Here is a 17638-nt window from a genome sequence, read left to right as displayed (position 1 = left end):
GTTCCCATATCTCTTTCCTCTTGCATCTCCCTCCCTCCCACCCTCCCTATCCCACCCCTGCAGGTGGTCACAAGTCACAAAGCACCGAGCTGATATCCCTGTGCTATGCGGCTGCTTACCACTAGCTATCTGCCTTACGTTTGGTAGTGTGTATATGTCCATGCCTCTCTCTCGTTTTGTCACAGCTTACCCTTCCCCCTCCCCATATCCTCAAGTCCGTTCTGTAGGAGGTCTGTGTCTTTATTCCTGTCTTACCCCTAGGTTCTTCATGACATTTTTTTTTCTTAAATTCCATATATATGTGTTAGCATACGGTATTTGTTTTTCTCTTTCTGACTTACTTCACTCTGTATGACAGACTCTAGGTCTATCCACCTCATTACAAATAGCTCAATTTCGTTTCTTTTTATGGCTGAGTAATATTCCATTGTATATATGTGCCACATCTTCTTTATCCATTCATCCGATGATGGGCACTTAGGTTGTTTCCATCTCCGGACTATTGTAAATAGAGCTGCAATGAACATTGTGGTACATGACTCTTTTTGAATTTTGGTTTTCTCAGGGTATATGCCCAGTAGTGGGATTGCTAGGTCATATGGTAGTTCTATTTGTAGTTTTTTAAGGAACCTCCATACTTTTCTCCATAGTGGCTGTACCAATTCACATTCCCAGCTTGGTGGATTCTTGTAGCATAAATAAAGTTGAAAGAAGTGCTCCCTGCTTCCAGTGTATCTTCTCTCCCCTGGCAAGCACCTCTGCTCTTCCTCTCTAGGGAAGCAGAGTGGCCCACTCTCCCCTGGGACATCTAGGGACATTGTCCACCTAGCTCTTCCCTTTTCTAACCAGTGGGGAGGTTGGTGGTGATGGAAATCTCTAATCTTCTAGGGCACAGGCTTTCAGTAGGTGTTTTCTGGGTGGATCAATGCACCTGGAGGTTACCACATGCCAGCTGGCTCCTCCATGGAGTTCTGTCCTTCAGGAGGGGCAACACGATACCCACTTGGGAAAGATCTGGCAAATCAGGTCCCCTTCTCAATCCTGCTCATCAAAGCTGTGCTTAGTAGCTGGTCTTCTTGCTCCCCCAGGTCCTGGGGTTAGGAGTAAGCTTCTTTAAGTGGACTTTCCCAGAGGAAGGTTAACTCAAGGAGGAAGTGAGAGGCCACACAGTTCTGCTGAACGGGCTCCAGGCTGAGTCTGGCAGGATGATAATGGCAGGTGTTAAATGCCACATGTTAATTTTTCAGCAGCTCAGGGACCAGGACCAGTGGTCCCCTCAGGGGCCTCTGAAGAGCTTCTCAGGAGATACAGGATACAAAATAAATCCCCTCCCCCAACCCCGCCAAACAAAAGTCCAAAATGGTGGAAGGATTGAGAAGCACATCACCTGCCTGGGAAAGGGCCCTAGGGATTGGAAATATGTAGATTTCTTTCCTTCCAGTCAAACCTGGACCTGCTGGCCAGGGATAATAATAAGGACATAAATACTCTGAAGCCTAGTGTTCAGCCCAAAAGCTGGCAGTCCTCCCTGATGCCCCCCTTTTCCATCACCTCCCACAGCCAGGTCATCACAAAATCTACTTCCTTACTTGTAAAATAATCTCAAGTTCATCCACTGTCTCTATTGCCAACAATTCCTTTGTTTTCTGGTTTCCTTGCTTATTGTCTGTCCCCCAGATCCGAACTCCATGAGGGCGGGCACTGTGTCTACTTGGAGCACGGCTGTACTTTCAGCACCTAGAACAGCGTCTGACACAGTGCAGACCTGCCACAAATGTGTTGAATAAGTGAACAAATGAATGAATGTAAATACAAGTTGCAATGTCTCATGTTTCAGTTTCAGAAAAAGCCGTGATCTCTGTTGGGTGGTGGCCTTGTCCCCGCTCCTACCCTTTTTAGACTAAGATACCAAAGCCCAGAGAAGGAAGTGATTGCTCAAGGCTCACGGTGAGTTGGTGGTGGCATCTGGATGAGAAGTCAGATCCTTACATGCTACAGCATGTTTCACAAAGTATGATTAATAGGACGTACACTCCCTAGCAAAAGATTTTGTGATAAACATCTTTGAAAAATAAACACTGAGCACACTCACTGATTGGGTTTCTTTTTCAGTAAGACCTTTAAGAGCATTTAGAGTATCCTGATTGTTCTCTAACTCTGGCTCCTGAAGTTTTTACCCAAGGTGGTAGAAATAGCCCAGGACTCAACTTTTCAGGTTGTAGTTCTGAGCTCTTCTGTCTGTGCCTAACTTCTCCAAACTGTGAGGGACAAGATACAGGCGCACATTTTGTGAACTTGATAATTAGGCATTCCCTTGGGAATCTTCTAAAAAATGTCTTTTCCTCTCTTGCCCTGGGATGTGACTGCCTCTCTTCTTATTTCTTGGAAATGGGAGCTTAAGGTTCCCTTCTGCTTTTTTGATCTGCTGCACCCCAGTATTTCCAAACCTAAGACCCCTTTAAGGTAATCACAGCTATATCAGATCTCTTTCAATTCTGAAATTTTGATATGGTGCTACTTTTTCTACTCTTTGGGGCAAGAATTGTTACCAAGAGAATAATTATCTTCTGATCCTTCCATCAGACAGAAGAGTGTGCAGAGAGTTTTTTCCTTTACTTGGTCTTGCAAGACAACATACTCTTTTCCACTCTCCAGTTGTAAAATTACGATAGAGTATCCATTGTCATCTATTCAGCAATATTTGTTTAGTCTCTATGCACCATGCACTGCGTTAGGCACTAAGCAAACAGTGGTGGAATAAGACAGTGTCACACTCTACCCTCGAGGAATTTGCAGTCAAGGGGAGGAGACAGGCATGCGCACACACTCACAAAGTCAAGGAGATAAATATGAGAAATTAAAATGTAGCTACGCATTATGAAGAAAACAATGGATCTCCTTTAGAAAGAGTTGTCAGGGAAGCCTCTTTGAGGAGAGAATATTTAAGCTGAGACCCGAGGATAGGAAAGAACCAGCCACGCAGCCTGGGAGGAGAAGTGCTCCTGGAAGAAGAGCCCGTGTGTGCAGAGATTCTCCGAATGGACTCCCCTCACCTGGGCGTGCGTGTACACACACCTGCACACAGAATACCTACCTACACACATTAAAAGAAACGTATCTGACCTCAAGTCCTCCAGGACCATTGTCCTATCACATCAGGCCAATGACACCACTCTTCTAGAGACCTGTTTATCATCTGGCCTTGAACTTGCCCAGGGGTGTAAGGGCTATCTGGGGCCCAGCTGTTTCCTGCTGTCACCCTCTCCACCCACAGGATTGTCATGTTGAGCCTGGAGTTTGACTACATGTGCCAGTATGACTATGTCGAGGTCCGTGACGGGGACAGCAGCGACAGTCAGATCATCAGGCGTTTCTGTGGCAACGAGCGGCCGGCTCCCATCCGAAGCTCGGGTTCCTCGCTCCACGTCCTCTTCCACTCAGATGGCTCCAAGAACTTTGACGGCTTCCATGCCGTCTTTGAGGAGATCACAGGTAAAGGCCAGGGAGACGAATGGCGCATTTTATGGCTGTGCTCCAGACAAACGTTCCTTTCTGTGCACCCCCCTTCTCCCTGCCCAGCCTCGTTAAAACCCAGCGTGCTGGGTTCTCAGAAGCAACCTGCACATTAAGAAGGTAGAGAGAGGAGCTTCCCTGGTGGCGCAGCAGTTGAGAGTCCGCCTGCCGATGCAGGGGACACGGGTTCGTGTGGATCCCACATGCCGCAGAGCGGCTGGGCCCGTGGGCCGTGGCCGCTGAGCCCGCGCGTCCGGAGCCTGTGCTCCGCAATGGGAGAGGCCACAACAGTGAGAGGCCCGCGTACCGCAAAAAAAAAAAAAAAAAAAGAAGGTAGAGAGCAATGGCAAGGGATATTTCAGAAACGCTCACTAGGACCAGAGCTAAGAATTATTAACTCCCCTGTTTAGATGCTGCACCACAGAGAGACCAGGTAATTTGTCTGTTGTTGCACAGCTCTGGGGATGGAACCAGGGATCTGTACAGTTTGGCTCTAGAGCTTCTATTAGGGGCTGTCATGGTTAAGAGCATTAGCTTTGGTCCCTAGCAGATTAAGCCGTGTGGCTTGGACAAGTTCTACTTCTCTGGGCCTCATGTTCCTAATCAGGGAATAAGGACATAACCCTAGATCCTGCTCCGTTAAGGAGGTGCTGGAAGACAGAACAGATGAAGAGCTTAGCACAGTGTCTGGTACAGAGGAAGCCCTCAGTAGCCGCCTTGCCCCAGGCATGCCCTGAGCCTCCCTTTGTCATCTTTCAAATAGGTGTTCAAAGTCTTAAACAACATAGGAAATGCCACATACTTTATGAGTAACTCTGAGTCTGACTTCACCTCCTGTCCTGTTCATTTAGGAAGTAGGATTTGGCCAGAATGAACAAAGTGCTCAGTCCTCAGAGATTGGATTGCATCAGGTTTTACAAAATAAACTCGAGCTGGAAGTTCTATTATTTTAATACTGAATTTTAAAAATTGCAATTGACCATTATAGCTTCCTTATGGAAGGTGTGATACAGAAGTCTCAGGAAGGGAGGCAGGCAGTAGTGGCATCCGCCCTGTCCTTTCAGCAAGACCGGCAGACAGCCCACCCTCCCCAGCCTCCTCGTGCGGAGAATGGTCCCACAGGAGCTCTAGGCAGTTGCTCCTGTGTGACTGCCTCCTTCCGGGATGTCAGTCTCCTCTGCAGCTGCTCAGAGCCTGGGAGTTCTAGAAGCTTTGCTGCTGTGGTGCGGTCGGCCTGTGGCTGAATCCTTGCCCCTCGGTGACGCCCTACCAGCTGAGGCTGAGATACATCTGGGAGTGTTTACGGCAGTCGGCAGTTGGGGGCAGCAGTGGCTCGCCAGCCTGTGACCCTGTGACTGAGGGGAGAGTTAGGAGGGTCTCTTCTTCAACCTCCCCTGGAGAACTCTGGAAACTCTGGTCTCCATTGTCAAACAGTCAGACAGAGCTCTTCCCGTTCCTCAAACACCCGAAGCATCCCGCCTGTGCTCAAGTTACTTCCTCTGACTAAACCCACCTCCCAACTCCTGCCCATCAAGTCCCACCCTTCGAGGCCCTATCGGATTTCTCCTCCCCTGTTAAGCCTTTTCCCTTGTTCTGATGGGCTGTGGCTTTGCCTTTTTCTGAATGTCTTCTAGCACTTTCTCTCTTTTCTGACACTAACTGAATCATGCTTCAGTTTGTAGTCACTGCCTACTCTTCTTCCAAAGGCTCTGATCTGGTGAGTGGGAGCTCCTGTTCAACTTTGTATCCCTCCAGTGCCTTACACAGAGCAAACACTCGATTTGGGTTTGTTGAACTTGACTCTGATATATTTCTACACCAGGGTACATGAATGTGGAATTGGTGGGTAACAAGCAGACTAGTGTTTCCCAGTGTTCTCTGTAGAAAAATAGTCCCCAGGACACTCTGTAAAATGCAGTCTCTCAGGTCAGATAAGCCTGTGAAAGGTGGGACGTTATGTACATTCTTAGAAATTCACGAGGCACCTCGGAATGTGGAGTGTTCCGAGAAGTTCTGCAGTAGAGAATCTGGTTAATTATCATTTAACACCAGTAGCATTTCCCCACCCTATCTGAGATCTTAACTCTCAGTATCTCAAGGGACTACTGTTTACAGAATGCGTGTCTGAAACTTCTTGAGTACACTTTCACTAGTGTCATGAAGATCATCTTCCGGTTCCTTTCCCCCAGTATCCCGGATACTGAGCTTCCTTGAAAAAAAAGATGATCTATTACCCAAGGCTGCTGTCTCCCACCGAGCGCCTACAGGAGGGGGTGAAGCCCGCCTCCGCTTTAATTGTGTGGTGCGCCTGTGTGTGTTGTCTCAGACTCTTAAGTGTCTGGAGCATACTTCTGGGGCCTTGGAAAACATCAGATAACATCAGCAGCATTTGATTAATGAGCAGCTGTTTCAGGCAATCTCAAACAATGGTAACATGATATCGATAAAAGGAGTTAAAAAATTGCAGGAAGACTGACGAACAAGTGAAAGACCGGAGGCTTGAAGAAACGGACTCACTGCCCGGGGCACTGAGAGAAGTTGCCTTTTCTCTTACAGCCTGTTCCTCGGCGCCGTGTTTCCATGACGGCAGTTGCCTTCTTGACAACACCGGATCTTACAAGTGCGCCTGCCTGGCAGGCTACACCGGGCAGCGCTGTGAAAATCGTGAGTTTGCCTCCGGAGTGGGAGTTAAGGTGTCACGTGGGGCTGGCATGGAGAGGGTTTGGGGAGCTTGCCGGGGGCGTCGTTCCCTGCTGTCTACCGTGGTCCCTCCAAGATGGTGGATAACGTGGGCTTTGCCATTGAGTGGATCTCAAGAGGGCTGGGCTACCTTTGAGTCAGGATGTCTGGAACCACCCAGTTTTGTCCTCAACTGCTGAAGATACCTCTCAAAAAGATAACGCCTTCAGTGGCCTTGAATAACATTCCGAGCTCAAACACAGTGAGAAAGTGTCAACGGTAGAAAGCCACCATCATACACCCACCTGGGGCCCAGAGTCTGAACTCCCTGTCCATCCCAGGATCCAAATTTTGGAGTCATGCCAGCTATGGAATTCCACACATCGTTCTCTAGGACGGCTCCCCTTCTGCTGTCACCACTCAAGTCCCACCTCCTGCCTGAGCTGTATCCTGGCTGTCCCATTGAGTCACCCACACTCTCAGACACAAGTCAGAAGCAGAACCATAGTAGTATTACCGAACCAAACGTGGGTCTGCTCGCCCACGTGCAGTGAAGCCAATCTACTGACACCGGGTTGTGGTGAAGGAAAGTGCGGCATTTATCGTAGGGCACCTACAAGGAGTCCAGGACAGCTAGGGCTAGGAAAAGCCGGAACTCCCCGAAGGGTTTCAGCAAAGCATTTTTAAAGGCCAGGTGAGGGAGGGCGGGTCACAGGGTATGTGATCAGCTCGTGTACAATTCTCTGATCAGTTGATGGTGAGGTAACAGAGTGGTGTCAGAGGGATAAACATTATCAGTCCTTAGGTGCCGGTAGGTCTGGGAGCTACATGCCCATGATCATCAAGTAGTTAATTTCTTCCACTTGGTGGTGGTTTTAGCATCTGTAAAACAACTCAGGAAATGTGCACCAGATACTATTATCTAGGTACTTCAGAGAGGAGCTACAGTGGAGGATATGGGGGGGGAGTCTGTCCCGGGAAGGGTCCAAGGGTCCTGCTCAGGTACAGTAGCCCTCATTAACTCTGGTTCAACCAAACAGCAGAAATAAGAAGAAACAAACACAAAGGAATAACTCACTCAGAAGCAGGTAGAAGTTTCTAATTCATGTTTTTGAAAGGCAGATCATGACCCTTCTCCGATATTAGACTCAGACTTTTGCCAGAGGAGAGAAACTAGAACATGTATCTGATGGGGCAAATCCATTGCCCTGGGGAAGGGTACAAATGCTGACCACTGCCCACGGCAGCATGAGGTGACATCCAGCCCAGTGGTGCAGTACCCAGGACTGTGCCATTGGCAGAGAGGAACTTAAAATACACACTATGACTAGGAATCACCTATCAAGGGTCTCTGGTAACCGAGACCCTGTGTGTGTCCTAACAGAAGTTTGAGACTTAAAACAGGTACCACAAACTGCAGCTGTCAACACGGAATGAGACGTTTGGAAGAACAAGAAGAATCAAAATGTGGGGAAAGCCAAGGAGGGCAGCTAATGACCTAGGCAGGGTTCCCCTGAAGCAAATCCTGACATGCGGATGTGTGTGGACATGCCCCCAGGCGAAGCTGGTAAGGGAGTGGGGAAGCTGGGCCAGGAGGGAAGGAAGCCAAGCAGAGTCATGATTTCAGGCAAAATCCCAGCCTTAGTGTTAACAGGCAATGGACTCTGGAATGTGAAGTACATCTCAGACTGTGTCCTGGCTTTAATGCAAAGCAGCTGGGCTTTCATAGCCCAGCTGCAATCGGTGATTGCCTAAGGGCTGCCTTGGGCGAGCAGGACATGCTTAAGTTTCTACGCTGTGTGCCAGAGTGGTTCCAATAACCCTTGAGCAGTGGAAGAGTTGGTAGGTGCAGGCCATTGGAAGTAAAACAGTGTAGACTGGGCGGGGGAGAGAAGATAAAGGGCATCCGAGGACAGAGCACCAGCCGTGTTTGCTACCATCACTTCTAACTAGCGTGCACGGGTAACTTTGGGGTCATCCTATATATAAGGGGCCTGGTCTGACAGCATTCTATAAAGTTCATGCATTTTTTCAATTAATTTCGTGAACTTGCCTTGCAAACAATGTAGACCGAAGCCAGTTTCGGTAGCGTGTCCTTGAGTGTACATTTCATTCTACTCAAAGCACTCCTTGCTTTGGGGCGGCCCAGCTGACCTGAGTGCGATGATGCCGGATTCTTAGAAAATGATGTTCTGCTTTGTGGTTCCTGCCTCGTTTAAGTTCACTGGGTTGTGTGCAAGGTAGGGAAGAGAAATGTTGCTTTCCCTTTGTTTCAAGAATTTGTATATGGAGTGATTCTGGAGTCTTGACAATGGCAAATCCTGAGCTCTACCCTTTAGATGCAGAGGGGGAACAAAAAAGGAAGGCTTAAATTCTTGGTGAACTAACTGTACGATATTAGAGCTTTGATAAATAAAGGTAAAATTGGAGTGAAGTTAAAACATCACCAAATAAGTCAAAATGCCTTTAAGAAGCTGGATCAAATCATGGAGGGGCGGGTGGAGGGGGGGAAGGAAATTGGTCCAAAAGTTTTGAGTAAAATATTTATGAGTAGCTTTTGAGCCAAAAAAAAAAAACGACTTCTCATCATTGTTATTCTATCCAGCAAAATACCAAAACAAAACAAAACAATTAACCACGACGAAAAACACGTAAAATATGTCATTATGAACTGATTCCTAGCTTGGTTCAAAAACTGTCTCAAATCACTTTTGGTCTCAAATCACTTTCCGTCTCAAAACATCAGTATAGATGGTCAAGAGAATTCTTCCTAGCTACTTTACAAAATGTTGTTCAAAAACCGTGATTTCCGTAGTACCCTATAGTTGTGACTGGGTGAAGATATTGGTGGTGGATATCTGATATGCCATTTGCTAGCATCAATGTAGGGGACCAAATGTTTGATTATTTTCTGTAAGATTTAGGTCTGTTTTTCCTTTTAGGAAATTCAGCATGAATTCCAACTAACTCAGTGAGGGAATGATCACAGTTAGCTGTGGCAGTTTACCTTGTAATTTTTGAACAAATGTTAACCATTTTTCCTGAGCAGTCTATCATCTAGAAAAAGAAAAGAAAAAAAAACTATTGTTTTTCTCATGAGTATATCAAAAAACCGAACAAACCTCCCTGGAGGAAATTCTTTCAAAATTAATAAGAAACTGAAGCATTCTGGGATTCTCCAAATTCTAAATTGTCCAGATTGGACTAGGCATATGTTTTTTAAAAATGGCTTTAAAAGCGCCAAAGCCGGGCTTCCCTGGTGGTGCAGTGGTTGAAAGTCCGCCTGCCGATGCAGGGGACATGGGTTCGTGCCCCGGTCCGGGAAGATCCCACATGCCGCGGAGCAGCTGGGCCCGTGAGCCATGGCCGCTGAGCCTGCGCATCCGGAGCCTGTGTTCCGCAACGGGAGAGGCCACAACAGTGAGAGGCCCGCGTACCGCAAAAAAAAAAAGCGCCAAAGCCAGTATTAATGAGAATTGCATCTTTTGTTTATGTAGTACCAAATCTGATGAGGGGGAACCACTTCATAGTTGCTGCTTTCCTAACGGTTTTGTGGAAAGGTAGATGATCCTTTAAGCAAATGAAGGATTTGAAGTACAGGGTGCAAGACCCTGATCTCGGTCAAATTGAAAACCAGAGGCCAGAATTCCTCATTTCCCACGTTGTTCACAATCTCTCTGACACCATTCTCACCACCTGGCTTGATGAGACTCCAGATGATGGATCGATGAGCTGTGGTTACCATCCTGTCACATTATCAAGTCCTCCCAGAGGGCTTCCCTTCCCAGGTAAAGCCCACCTGTCTCTCTTTTCTAGAGTCCCGATTGACTGTCTCTTGATATGAGCTATTCTGTTTATCTTCTTTGTGTCTGTGTATGTCGGTGAGTGGGAGTGGAATAGAAATAGATTTTCTACTAAACTACAGAAGAAATATGTACTTGTAAAAACAATCAAACAGTACAGAGGTATATAAAATATAACAACTAGGTGAGTATCCTTCCAAACTTTTTCTATGACATGCAAACCTAGGTTGTCTATATGTTTTCAGCTGGGGGAGATTTTGTCCCCTGCTCCCACCCCCAGTGGACTTTTGGCAAACTGGAAACTTTATTGGTTGTCATAATAGCAAGGGGGGAGAGTGCTACTGACATTTGGTGGGTAGAGGCCAGGGATGCTGCCATCCTACAATACACAGGACAGCCTCCACCACAAAGAGTTATCTGGCAAAGATCAGCAGTGCCAAGGTTGAGAAACCCTGTTTTGAACAAAAGTGGATTAAAGTATACATACAATTTTTCAACTTTTTGTTTTCCGTGCTCATATCATAGATATTTTTTCCAGATCATTCCTTGTTGGTCTCCCTCATGGGGGAAAGAAATGACTGCTCAGAACTCCATTGTATGGGTGTCTATACAATCATATAATCACTCCACCCCTTAAGATGGACTTGATATCACGTTTACTATTTTTACTAGTATGAAGAAAGCTGCAATGAATAGCCTAACATATGTTTCTTTGCTCACATGTAGAGCTATGTTTGTAAGACAAATTCCTAGATGTTGAACTGTTAGTCCAGAGGGTACACGTATTTAAACTTCGGAGAGCTGTTGTCAACATGGCCACCAAAAGGTTTTACCAGATTTTACAAGATGAACCATTTTAAATGCCAGTCCTCAAAATAAGAATCAGAACTTGCAGGTCAGAAGCCAGGGTCTATTCTTGTCAAGCTGGAAACGGATTTATTTTAGAAGGAATTCTGGGGGTCTGAGGGGAGAGGTCTCGTTCAGGTTTTGTGTTGTCGTAGATGAAGAATAAGATACTGTCAACACAGGTTTGCCCTGTTCGGTTAGGGAGAGGGTGCAAGAGCCCCGAGGACAACCTTCAAGGACGGCTACCCCAGCCTTCTCCTCAAATCGTTTTACAAGGAGCAACAACCTTCCCCTGCTCCCAGGTGAACTCCTCTGAGAACAAAAAGAGGGGAGTGGCCCCTCCTCGGCTTTGGGGCCAAGCTAACCTCCTGCCAGCACCCTCCGTGACCCCAACCTCCCTGGGCCACCATGTAAGAAACTGGGGCCCCTTTCTTTCCCTCTGAAATTTCCTGTTTCTTTGTATGGAACACGAGGACAAAATAAGTTCTTGAGTAAACGGTCGGAATCTTGTTTTGAAAAAGTGGAGAGCGAGGGATTCATTGCCCCGCTCCAGTTTCCATGTTGCCTTTGTTCCTCTGGCCCAGTTGACGGTGCCGGGGTCTCCCCTCTGCATCCTAATGAAGGGTGATGAAACGGGCTAAATCTTGGGGCACAATGCTCATGCTGCAGGCTCTGACGCGCCTTTGAACACCACGAATCGGCTTCCACCAATTAAAGAAAAATGGTGTCTCTGGATTCATCGGGGTTTTGGAGCCTCAGAAGGTTTCCCACTAGCCTGTCCCAAGGACTGGGAAGAAAAGAGCCCAGGATGAGAGGCACACTTTATACTTCAGCTTCAAAGGGCCAACCCGCGTTTCTCAGCAGAATAAGTGATTGGGAACTTTGGGGTTTTCAAGGAGACGTTAACACGGATGCAGCGAGGATGTACTGAGACCCCTAGTGGGTCACGATTGCCTCTCGCATCACAGATAAATAATGTGCCTCAGGTTAGCTGGAATTAATGCAAATGCTTGTAAGCTCTCTTAGGGGAGGTATGGTAAAAATGGAATTATTTCACTGGCTTTTTTACAGTTCTAAAGGCCTATTTCATCCTTAACATGTGGAAGACAGGTGCACCTTTGTTCACAGTGAGATGATGCAATCCTGGGTGAAGAGCTTGGACTCTGGTCAGAAAGACTTTGGTTTGGTTCTAAGCCTGCAATTAACCAGCCCAGTAGATCTCGAGCAGGTCATTCATCTCCTATGAGCCTCAGTTTCGCCACTTATAAATTCCAGGAAAATATTATCAAATTCTTCTTAGGGGTGATGGCAGGGATGGAATGAGATGATCCAGGTAAGGTACTTATATATTGATATTGATGTTATTATATTGAATAATAGAAGCAGTTATTCTTATTACTACTTTTGGCCCCATGTGGCCATTTCAAGGTTTGGCGGAAAGCAGGGATTCTCTAGACAAGGGGTTAGGGTAACAGCACTAGTTTCTACAAACTAGATGATCATGACAAACCTTTCTTAGGGTTTAAGAAAATTCTCACAAGACTTTCTAAGTTTTCTCTGTGAACTCTTCCTCCTGAATCATTGCCAGACGCTAAGTATTGCCACCATTACACCAGTATCCAGGCAAGAAAGGTCGGGTTTTAAAGGACAAGTAGATACTGCCAGTGCCATTGTCATAAAGGAACCCTGGATCCCAGGAGAAGACATGCACGTTGCCATGATGGGTGGGGAGTCTTTGTAGCCAGAACAGCCAGGAAGGGGCTGTTAGAGGTGATAAGTGGAGTAATGTCAGGGGGAACTAGATTGGGAAACTCCAGAGCAGGTTGCCCCAAGCATCAGGTTATCTAGTCAGCCTCCTTTTTTTCTCATGGGACTTTTTAATGGTCACTCATTTAACATGGGGTGGGCTGTATGTCAGTCCCCTGTGGTTATGCAGGAAACCTCCAGAGCATCCCTTACATATTTTGTTAGAGTAACAGGGTAGAAAAGAGAATACACAGTCTGCCCTGAGAGGGTATGAGGGGTATAGGGATAACCCCAAGGGAAACAGTCCCGGGGAATCTGTAGTTGTTACCCACCAGCACTTGGTAACCCAGAGCCTTCAGAGAGTGGAGGAGCCCGGAAAGATGACTAGCTAGTGGACGGCTTACTTCTTACACATCCCCTATACCTGAGCCTCCCACCTCCTCTCCCTCCCTAACATGGAGGTGAATCTCTGCCATCCTTCTTAGCACGTTTAGAGGGATGCTGTCTCATTTGGATTTAGATCTGGAAAGCCAAAGAGGTCACTGAACACAGTAGAAGCTGCCCTTGTATAGTTATCAAGGTATTTGTTTGTTTGCTTTTATAATTTAGGGGAAATTTTCCTTTTCATTTGGATCATTCCTTCTTGGTAATTCTGAGTCTACATAGACCCAGTGACATTTTAGTGTTAACTCTGCTGGGCTCCATGCGCCTGTGGCCTCTTAACCAAGGCATTGCCTCTTCTCATTCAGAGTAAGATGATTGGGGTTGGTATATAAGGGATGCATTTTGCTAGTCAGTAATTGTTTTAGTTATGGATGACATTCCAGCCAAATAATAAGAGGACAGGTCAGGCCTCCTAAACAACTCTCCAGCCTGACTGTCTCCAAGAGTTTGGGGTGGAGCGCCCATGAGTGTGGAATGGGCCACGTCCACCGTTGTTTTAACTAAGACTTTGCCTGCTCCTTGTTGGGGCCCCCTTGTCTTTTGCTTTGGCAGACGTGGTCACTGAGGCAGGACTTAATGCAGGGGGTGGATTTTATTTTGGTTTTGGGTTAAGAGGTAACCCATTAGAGCTGGGATGGACTGTATGCCCATGCAGGGAAGTGGGAGGAAGATGCAGAGTAGAAGAACTTGAGAGCAAAGCAGAATTAACTTCTGACGGAAACAAACATCCCTGCTGTCACAGACCCTGAGACTCCAGCCCCTTGACAAAGGCTACAGAGTTCCCACTTTTCCTTAAAGCCTCCTGCCTTGTGGGGTGTTCACTACCTGTCCCTCACCCTGCTTCAGAAGGTGAAAGCTTCCTCTCTGCAAAACACAGGACATCCTTATTGGTATCCAAGTATTAAAAATTACAACAGTAGTTATTCTCACGATTCTCAATATAGGTCAAGCTCTGTGCTTTATGTGACACTGTCTCATTTCGTTGTCACGACATCCCCCTGGGGTAGGTACTATTAACCTCCCCACTTTGCAGATTCATCCAGCCAGACATTTTTGAGTGTCTGTTAGGTACCAGGCACTGAGGAGATAAGGCAGGGCTCTTTGGTATATTTCCCCCCTTCATTAGGCAGAACTGTAAAACAATTCCAATCTTAGCCTTTTTCTGGTGCAGAGGAGAGTGGTCATGTCATACATTTCCCAGCGAAAACTTTTTCTAGAAAAGCCTTTGGTAATGGTGATGGTGGTGAGAATTACTAAGTTGGCAGGATCTCTTAGGACTCACATGTTCTCAGAAGCTCAGGACTCCTCCGCAAGGTCATTCTCTTCATCCCCAAGGCTAAACAGAATAGTATTGCCTTGTTTGGGCCATTTTCATTGGGATGTATTTTATATTTGAAAAGTTAACCATGAATGCCATGGGGGACATTTCCCCTGGTAGTTTAGTGTTATTACCCACCACCACCCCCAGCCCCATCCCCAGGAGCTGACTCAGAAACCTGAGATTTGTGGGAGCCCTAAGAGGACTTACTGAGCACATCGGCTAGGTAGAAGACGGCTAAGTTTCTATAATTATGTAGGTTGCTCATCGGCTCTGCCAAATGAGGATGTGTGAAGTTCATTGTTTTGTTTTGTTTTTTTCAATTAATTTTTATTGGAGTGTAGTTGCTTTACAATGTTGTGTTAGTTTTTGCTGTGTGACAGAGTAAATCAGCTGTACGTATACACATATCCCCTCTTTTTGGATTTCCTTCCCATTTAGATCACCCTCAGAGCATTGAGTAGAGTTCCCTGTGCTTTACAATGTTGTGTTAGTTTTTGCTGTACGGCACAGTGAATCAGCTGTACGTATACACATATCCCCTCTTTTTGGATTTCCTTCCCACTTAGGTCACCCTCAGAGCATTGAGTAGAGTTCCCTGTGCTATACAGTAGGTTCTCATTAGCTATCGATTTTATACATAGTAGTGTATATATGTCAATCCCAATCTCCCCATTCATCCCAACCCCCACCAAAAGACCAGGACTTTCTGAGGATGTTTTGAAGCTGACCCATCTCTTGGGCACAGGGAGTTTCAGCTGTCTAATGAAATAGGCCATCCAAATACCAGAGAAGTGGTATCCAAAAGACACAGTGTACCCAAAGCCAAGGACAATACTGATTAAGATCAATAGCCTCTGCCTCCAGATTGCTGCCAGATGAACAAAGAGCAGTGTGTGCAGTCCAAGCATAGTTTCACACGGGCGGCCTCATTCACAACTTCGGAAGGCTGGAAGCCATCAGGGCGGCAGGGTTCCATGGGCTGGACAGGGATCAAAAGGGTTTTCAGTGGGGGTTTATATCACCAGTTGGTATCATTATTCCTGGTCGGGGGAGACCTTTGGGGAAGTAAAAGATATTGGGTCCAGAGGCACCAGACGCAGATGTTAGCTGAATAGGAAGAAGTGAGGAAGAGATGCGAGCCCGTCCAATGGTTGTCTCTGGGTGTTGGTCTCAGATTAAGTTGGGTTTCCAGAATGAAGGAAGTCCCGATGAGAAAGTTAATGCCTTTCCCAAACAGAACTTTAATTCTGTCACAAATCATTCCCTTGACTTTTTGATGAGTGAGAATGGGTGGATACCAAGAGTATGTTAAGGATTGAGACTAACACCCCAGCTCACACTGCCAGCTAGATAATGGGGTAATGAATATTGTTGACATCTTTTTCCCTTGCTGGAACTCTCAAGATAATCTTACAGCTCTGAAACCCAGCTCCTGTTAAAGAGACAGAGCAGTCCTCTCAGTGTTTTGCTCAGGTGGCTCTCTGGCTCCCCTAAATATATCATTAATATAAAATTAGAGGAAAAAAGTATGCTTTTTTTAGGTGCAGTTTTGTAAATCACATCAAACCATTCCTGAAAGCAAGCAGGGTATAAGTGATAATTAAAGTAAAACAATTTAGAAGTGGGACAAGAACAAGCGAAGGAGAACACTAGGTGGTGCAAGAAAATTAATCAACGAAATGGACAGCCAGCAGCACTTCACCAGCTTTCTCTCCAGAGAGACTTACAGGGCTTCCAAAAGGCAAAGCGGTGATTGGATTCTTTGGTTCTTAGGGGCTTTTTCTAGATGTTGTCTTCAAATTTGAACTTACAGCTTTGAGACCAAAGGAAAAGACAAATCTTCTTGAAGTCTGGTATATCATACTGAAATTCTAGACTCATTCATAAGAAGATAGTTTGTGAACAGGGATATACTGGTAGAGAGCAATATAATGGAGCAAGAGGTATGTTTTCTTGCCACAGCTGGAACTGCTCCCTGAGTTTTGTGATTATTTGGGGAATGGGAAAGTGGGTCCACTCCCTAAATTAGGGATGAAGAGTGTGAACTTCCTTTTCTTATAGTCAATATAGTTGATCTGACAAGAGGGCAAAAAATGTGGTATTATTTGTGTGCACCAAAAAGCTACTTTTCCTTAAAATGTCTCTACGTTATCCTGACATACTCCCTGACGTCTTCATCATTGTGTCCATTTCTTATAGACCTTCTGGACCTGGTCATATTAGCTACTTTATATTGGGTATGAATCTTCGTGCACCAGTCAGGGGAGAAGAAGCTACGACTTTATTTGCTTTAAATCAACTTAAATCTAAGACCCACAGTTCAGGCCCGTGAGAAGTTCTATACCCCAGGGTTGTAAAAAGGTCCCTGGCTTCCCACAGACAGCACCAAATCAACAGGGAGAATCCTTGGATGGTGGATTCCACGTCTACACTGTTTAGCTTAGGGAAGTCCGTTGTCTTAGAGCACCTGACCCCTTCAGGTCAAAACAGCCCTGCTGGTGGGGGTGGGGGTGTGATGCTGGAGCCTGAGATATCTGTGGAGGCTGGAGAGCCTCTGATGAGATTGGAGACCCTCTGATGAGATGCAGCCTTTCTAGTTGCAGTCATCCTCCCAAAGATCTCCCAGGAGTGCTGAAAGGCAAACAGGGCCCTATGCCCAGGGCTGAGATAACAACCTCTCTCGGGTCTCATCACCTCCCCGGAGTGTTGCCCTAGGGAGGCATGAGGGGCTCTGGTACTCAGGGCTAAGAAAACAGCAGAGCTGTCTTAGCTTAGTTTCTCCCCAAACCAGACCCTGAGCCACATTTGGGTCCAAATGGTTTATTAAAGGAAGTACTCTCAGGATCAACCAGTAGGGGAATTGCAGAAGCAAAATAGGAAAGAGGAAAAAACCCAGCACGAGTGATTTCAACTGAACTCCCAGACTCAGCCTGATCCTGTGGGGTGCTGGGAAGTGTAAATTACACCTCGAGAAACAGGAGTTGGGCTTTTGTACTTCCACACCCATCAGTCACTGGCTACAGCCAACCCTGGGGTGGGCATGAGGGAACCAAAACCTAGGCATTTTTTTTAGCTCTTCCCATGGGCAAGATGGTGCCCATGCCCAAGGGGCAGTCCTGTGAAGGTGGCAGGTGCCAGCTCTCAGCAGCAAAGCACACCTGTAGAAGCTGAGTTGGTAAAAGGATACAAGGAGACCTGGGTGGGGCACCAGTAGTGATCACTGCAAGAACCATCCCACAGCCATTGCGTCTCCTCTGTAAAGTGGTATCACAGCCAGCTGCCTAAT

General features: G+C 46.4%; 1 protein-coding gene across 3 annotated transcripts in view; it reads left to right on the top strand.

Moving 5' to 3' along the window:
• PAMR1 (peptidase domain containing associated with muscle regeneration 1) overlaps nucleotides 1-17638 on the top strand; it is a 164459-nt gene that overhangs the window by 132490 nt on the left and 14331 nt on the right. For all 3 annotated transcript variants that reach the window (XM_060018707.1, XM_060018706.1, XM_060018708.1), the window contains 2 exons: nucleotides 3275-3492; nucleotides 6070-6177. In XM_060018707.1, coding sequence (XP_059874690.1) covers nucleotides 3275-3492; nucleotides 6070-6177 — 326 coding nt within the window. The remainder of the gene's footprint in view (nucleotides 1-3274; nucleotides 3493-6069; nucleotides 6178-17638) is intronic.

Source organism: Delphinus delphis, chromosome 8 (genome assembly GCF_949987515.2).
Source record: "Delphinus delphis chromosome 8, mDelDel1.2, whole genome shotgun sequence".
In the NCBI taxonomy this organism is placed as follows: Eukaryota; Metazoa; Chordata; class Mammalia; order Artiodactyla; family Delphinidae; genus Delphinus; species Delphinus delphis.
The sequence above is the reverse complement of the archived record's forward strand: the minus strand, read 5'-3'. Positions and strand labels throughout refer to the sequence as shown.